The sequence below is a fragment of the Budorcas taxicolor genome, chromosome 13, assembly GCF_023091745.1.
Source record: "Budorcas taxicolor isolate Tak-1 chromosome 13, Takin1.1, whole genome shotgun sequence".
Lineage (NCBI taxonomy): Eukaryota > Metazoa > Chordata > Mammalia > Artiodactyla > Bovidae > Budorcas > Budorcas taxicolor.
This window is the reverse complement of record NC_068922.1, coordinates 71,964,534-71,971,299: the sequence shown is the minus strand read 5'-3', so window position 1 is coordinate 71,971,299 and position 6,766 is coordinate 71,964,534. Positions and strand designations below refer to the sequence as shown.

Here is a 6,766-nt window from a genome sequence, read left to right as displayed (position 1 = left end):
ACAAGATAAAAGGAGGTAAATTTTGTGTGAAATCTAAAGACTTAGTTGAATACAAAAGACTTAGCGTGTTTAGTCCTTTGTAACAGCAATCTAAGTACTTTTCATGTATTAAACTTTCATCTTCACAACCCATGAGGGGTTATCCCTACCACTGTGGATGACACTGAAGCATGAAGGTTAATGGCTTGCCCCAGATATGACGATGATGATCAAAGTCGCTCAGTAGTGTCCAACTCTTTGCGACCTCATGGACTATGCAATCCATGGACTTGTCCAGGCCAGAATACTGGAGTGGGTAGCCTTTCCCTTCTCCAGGGGATCTTCCCAACCCAGGGATCAAACCCAGGTCTCCTGCATTGCAGGCGGATTCCCTTTACCAGCTAAGCCACAAGGGAAGCCCATGATAAACCATCTATTAATATTATGTTGGTCCTAACCTCATGTTTCTGAGGAGCTGAGAAGTCCTTTTCTCATATTCAAGTCAGGAAAGAAACAAACTTGATAATGGCAACTCCGATTCAAAAAAACCAAATATCAGATATTTGCCAAATATTTGATACTAAGTGGGAATACACAATAAACTCAAATCAAGCCTTTCCCTCAGTGAACATTTTATTGAGGCAATAAAGCACAAAATAGGTTAACAAGGTGGGAGAAAGAAGATACCAAGAGAAAAGATGGTAACAACACAGGAGTGGAACATTAAGTCACAGGGCAGGAAAGACTTGAACTGGCCATAAAGGCACTATGGCATGTTAACACACTATCAGGTAAAAGAAAGCGGGATCCAGATTACCACACTTCTATTCTGCTCTCTACCAGTTTAACACTGCCGTCTAGCCACAGGTAAAGATGTGGCAAGCTGCAGAGACTCAGACTCTACTTAAGTTAGCAAGGAACTAAACATTTTATTGGTCAACTCTAAGTAGGCCAGTGTTTATATATAAAAGTGGTTTGGTATGTCCAATGATGGGGGTCCACAGGCGTGGAATAGGAACTTGAGTTTTAATAAACTGGTCTTTGCTATTAAATTCTTATGGGTGTAGGCAGTTACCTATACAATTACCCACCTGCGAGGGTGGCAGCTAAGAGGGTAGACAAACCTGCCTATTACCATGTGATGTCATAACATAAGAAAGCCCAGTTGAAGGATGCTGCATGCTTTTAGAAAGTCAAATTGTATATTGTAGTATTCCCCCCTCCTTCACTTTAAAAGGCTGTGGTTTTAAAAGCTTTTGTTCTTTCCCTGAAAACAAGAGAACTTTGGTCAAAGCCAATTCTTAAAAGTAACTTGTCCTTAAAACACATTTTGACAGGCAGTGCAGACCTGCCTCTTTATGCAACAGTCACAACTTTTTTCTTCAAACAGGTAAAACGATGAACTATAATTACAGATACCAGTTTTTTCTTTCAAAATCCAAGGTCTATATGGGAAAACAAACCGTATTTCTTATGAATATCTTTAAAAATATCGAAAGCATTGAAGAAAATAAGGTCGTCAAAGAAGCATCAACCTTTTGGGGCACTATGTTTCTAAGATTAGACTCTTTAAGGTTTCGTAACAGGAAGCCCAGAAATTTCTCAAAATGACAGTATCCATCACACCCTACCCTAACACTACCCACCCATTGACATCTTATACACTGACAGCTCCCAGAAAGATGTTAAAGCTGAGCCAAACAACCTACAGCCCATTTTCAGACTAAGACTAATGAATGGTTTTTAAAATGAAATTACCTTAACGAACCAAACAGAGATATAAGGTAATTCATTTCTCAAACTGCAAATTCAGCTAACTAGGCTTATGGACATAAGGACTAATTGTAACCCAGTAACTCCTACAAATTTGCCGATTATAATTTGGTTTCCACAGAATTTATTACACTTTATGATGAAGTACTAGGGTTTATCCCATTTAAGTTTTTTCCAAGCCAACCACATAAAGTTCGTAAGGATGACCTAACCAATTATCACAGAACCCCACTAACTACAAAAGGATGACTGTTAGGTAGAATTTTGCTTTAAATAGTAACTGATTTACCAAATGATCTGTTAAGTGCCTATTAATATTAAGGGTTTTCCAGTAGAAAACACGGTATTTGCTTTTCCATTTTGAATAACATACTAAATTTCTGATCAAAGAAAGGTTATTTCTATTTTTACATAACAAACAGTAAAGATCACGGAACCTTACTCTTACAAAACACTAATTACAACGATCACTTTCAGAAAGTGGGATTACCAGGCTAGATGAGATCCCAAGTATTAGAACTACTTTTTTGAGTTACCAACTTAAGTTTAAAGAACATTTAAAAAAGCTATTAACTTAGGCAAAACTGTTTTAACAGGTCCACTACAAAATCTTTTTATTTTTAACTTAAACCTGTTTAAGGGGCCAAAGTGATTTTGGCAAATTTGATTAACAGCACAAAGTAACATATCCAAACTTATTGCATCTGAGACTTGCCTTGTTTTACATGTAAGTAGAATTTACATCGTTTCCACAGATAGACTATCAGTATCTCAAGGAATTTATGAGTGACCTATTCAAGTAAGGCAATCATCTTGGTAGCAAACTTTTATTGAAATCTTACATAACTCAAGCTTTATAAAAAGCCAACATAATTGAAAATTGGGTTCTCCCTCTAAAGCCTTAAGTATTCAAAGCCTGAAAAGGTTAATTTAAAATTAAGCAAACAAATATAACAATAACAAAACCCCTCCAGCAGATCCTGCTGAAATACTTAAAAAAAAAAAAATCTAAATGAGCTTAATCTTTACAAAAGTTATTTTAGCTCAAAAGCTATAAAATCAAAGTTATCTTAATTCTACAAAGAAGGGAGAGGATCTTTGACTTCATGCCATTTCTTTAGAACCTCATCTTTTTCATCAAATTTGGCTACAAATCCAATTTCTGTGTGCCCATTTTGGGAGGTTTCTTCTTGCAGAAGAGGCCAAGTAGAAACATGAAAGAGTAACTGACTAAGCAAGTAGGAAAGTGTTCCGTAATAGTGTGCAAAGAATGGAGAGTTCTGGGTTAATCTCTGGAACTTGATCTGGATCGTGACCTTGACTTTGAACGAGATCTAGAACGGGATCTTGAAGATCTTTTTGGTGGAGGGGACACAGAACGGGCCTTTGAGGGTGGAGCAGGTAGGGGTGAATTGGAACGGGACTGGCTCCTTGATCTAGATTTGGACTTTATATCACCTTTTCCATTTTCTTTGGGGGAACGAGATCGAGAACGAGACCTGCTTCGAGATTTCTCATACTCATCCTTCGATCTGCTCCGAGAACGCGAACGGGAGCCCCGATCAGACTTGGGTTTAGATTTGCTTTTTGATCTAGATTTCCTGCCTTTGGAACGAGACCGTGACCGACCTTTGCTCCGAGACCTGGATCTAGACAAGAAAAGCCAGATATTTTTTTCAGTACCTTGCCAGAACACACAAGCACTCTATAGACTAAGTTATTCAGAAAAACACTCAAGAACCCACTTACCGGGAGCGACTTTTTGAGATACTTCGAGATCTACTGCGGCTGCTCCTACGACTTCTACTTCGTGACCTTCTTCTAGATCGTGACCTGTAACAAGAAATGTGGTAATAAATTTCCATCTCAAGACACCTCAACACAAATGAATAATTTATACAAACAAGCCAACAATAAAACTCCTTAATTGCTCACTACAAATTAAATCTACTATCAAAATATTTCAAAAAGAACCCAACAATGCCAATAACAAAAGAAACTAAAAACTGACCTCATTTCAATTCAGCAGTAATTGAAATCCTGCTGTTTGAATTTTATTTTGTTTGTAGCAAATGTTGTCTGCCCCCATACCTTTCAATAAATTACCTAGATCTGCTTCCAGAATAAGACCGCCTATGGCTTGTTCGTGGCTTATCTTCAATGAGTCTAATATTTCTCCCATTGATTTCTGTACCATCCAGTTTATCCAAAGCACGCTTCATGTCAGAGTAGGAGCGAAACTCAATGACACCTTCATTTGTGCGTTCTTTGTGAGCATCTGCATAGGTTACTTCACCTGCTTGTCTCATGAAATCCTAAAAGAGCAATATGACTGGTCATTCCCAGAAATCTAAAGAAAAAAGATTTGCTGTATTTGATTCTCAGATATAAGAACATCTTTTAAACGTTAAGTCAAATCCTTTTTATCCCAAATTATATAGCACTTACCTTTAAATCTTGCCAACTGCAACGACTAGAAAGATTTTCTACAATTAGTCTGAATTCTGTGCGTACAGGTGGTCCATATTTGTCTCTGCCAGAGGTTCTCCGACTGCTGTATCCACCTCCACCACCTTTATCATGTGAAGAGAACAGTTAGACGCTTTGCAATGATAGGCATGCATAATGTTTGAAAGTTAGTACAAACATAACAACTTTTATTTACTGGAGTAGGACTTTGCTATTATACTGCTAAACCTTCGATACAGTTATGATTTGCCATAAATTAAATTAAGGGCAAGTCAAAACAGACTAAAACCAACTAAACTTCTCCTACATTCTGTTAGAGAGTGACTGCTCCTTTATTCAATTTACCTCGCTAAGTTTTATTTTACAGAACATTGTAAAATATAAAACTTAACTGATTACATGCATTTCTACATTTTACAAAAATGTTTACTAGTTACACTAAGTACTTACATCACAGTGTGAGGTTTTTGGTGGTGGTTTGGCCACAAAACACGCAAGGTAACAGTCACCTAGTTCAGATTAACCAGTTTTGTCTAACCCTTGGAATCCTCACCATCACCCTGCGTCTAATGGCAAAAGGCTGCTGTCGTCATGGCTTCCGGTAAGGTCAGCCAAAGGGTCATAGGGCAAGGGTCACACAATGTATGGAAAAGCCAAGGCCAATCAGGAAAGGCAGTCATCTTAGCCTCAGTGGACACAGCCTCAGCCCCATTGGTCACTTTCAAATTGAAACATCAAGGACTTGTTAAAAAGTTTGAATTCAACATGCAACAATTTCAACATCAAACATTTAACATAACCAACCCCCTCCCACCTCCTCCCAATAACATGCCCCAACTAGTGCATATACAGCATAAAGCTCATTTAGATCTCCTGTGGTGTAAAACCACATTACTTATATATTTTATTTGGCCCCCGTCAATTTTCGTAAAGCTAAAACCTACGCTTAAAACCCCACCTCCCCGCCCCGCCCCCACCTCCACCCCAACCAGTCCCAAACTTCTACGCTAAGTCATTCACATTTCTAGCTAACGCACTGACAGGCCAAGTTGAGGGGATACAATAAATACAGCCACCCCTCACTTCCTCCGTAGGTACAGCCCACGACAGTGCTGACAGGGGCCCAACAAGTCACTCCCTCCCGACTTGGCAATCCCCGCCCCCAAACACCCAAACCCTGCCTAGGCAAAACCCACCACCCAGTCCCCGCGCTCCGGCGTCCCGTGTCTTCCCCGGGCAGGTGTGAAGGCAGCGAGCCCCGGGAGCACCCGAGTCAAACAGCCGCGGCCACCTCGCCTGCCCGGCTGGGAGGCTCCACCCCGCCCCGCCTAAGCCTGCGCCCACCCCCCGGGGTCCCAAGGACGCGGAGCGCGCGGGGGTGGAACTCACTGCGGCTTCCGTAGCTGTAGCCGTCGCGATCCCGGCGCGGGCCGCGGGCGTGCTCCACGATCACGCGCTCGCCGCACAGCTCCTTGCCGTTCAGCTCGTAAACGGCGTCGTCGGCGTCGCGGGAGTCCTCGAACTCCACGAAGCCGTACCTGGGGGGCGGTGCGAGGGCCGGAGGCCGACGGACGTCGTTAGGCCGAGGGCGCGCACGGGCGCGCGCCCTCCCGGTCCCCGCGCGCTCCCGCGGCTCCGCGCCGCCGCCATCTTGGCGGCCCTGCCACGCGGCGTCGCGGCCTTGACCGTCTTCTCCCTCAGATGGGCCCTGCCGCCGCAGGCCCGGGGCGCTGCGGGCGGACGCGGGCTCCCGGGGTCCGACTCACCCATTTTTAAGGTCTATTTCGAGAAGGCGGCCATAGCCACTGAAAAAGCGCTGGATGTCCTTCTCCCGGACGTTGTAGCTCAGGCGTCCTATGTAGACGCGCGGCATGTCCGCAGCGGGCAAGGGGCCCGAGGGCTGGCGGTCGAACGGCGGACCGCACGGCAGTAGCCGCGGTGCGGGTGCGGTGACGGCGAGAGCCCGGACACGCACCTCACACCACAGCGGCGGCCGAGTCCAGCCACACAATGGTGCGCGCGCGCCTGGGCTACGCTATAAGGGCGGGCGGTAGGGGGCGGTGCCCGGCGTGTGACGTCAGCGCGCTGCACGTCCTCTCCCGCTCTGGATCGCGGAGCGCCGCGCTTGAGGGTGACTTGATGTTTCTCAGCCCGCCAAGTTTCGGGGAAGTGAGGCTTTACCCGCTCACCGAATTTCTTTCCGCACATTTTTGTCAACATCATATTCTGTCTCCAGCCAAGGACTTGTTTTCTAATTTGTGCTTAAAAAAAAAAAACTTTCTTCATGCTAGCTCTTCAGGACGGGCGCCCGGGAGGCCGTCCCGGAGAATCCCCTGTTTTCATTGGTTCTGGAGGTTGTCATACTAGGCCTCCACGATCTCTGATTGGCCTGTCAAAACGAGGCTCGAATTTTCTTCGCGGATCGTCGGGCTCACGCTGCGCTGGTGTGTAAGGCGCCTGCCTAGTCAGTGGGTTAGGTGCCCTTTCCGCAGCGTCCGAAGTTTCTGCTCCGAGGTCGTGTGGACCCGGACCGGGGTTCACAGCC

General features: G+C 44.4%; 1 protein-coding gene across 1 annotated transcript; it reads right to left on the bottom strand.

Moving 5' to 3' along the window:
* Positions 1–611: 611 nt before the first annotated feature.
* SRSF6 (serine and arginine rich splicing factor 6) lies at positions 612–6,219 on the bottom strand. The gene is made up of 6 exons (XM_052650582.1): positions 5,988–6,219; positions 5,611–5,759; positions 4,201–4,325; positions 3,859–4,067; positions 3,502–3,585; positions 612–3,401 (listed from the first exon to the last, which is right to left on the bottom strand). Exons 1-6 carry the CDS (start codon positions 6,092–6,094, stop codon positions 3,038–3,040), a joined length of 1,038 nt encoding a protein of 345 aa, XP_052506542.1. The 5' UTR covers positions 6,095–6,219; the 3' UTR covers positions 612–3,037.
* Between the last annotated feature and the right edge of the window lie 547 nt (positions 6,220–6,766).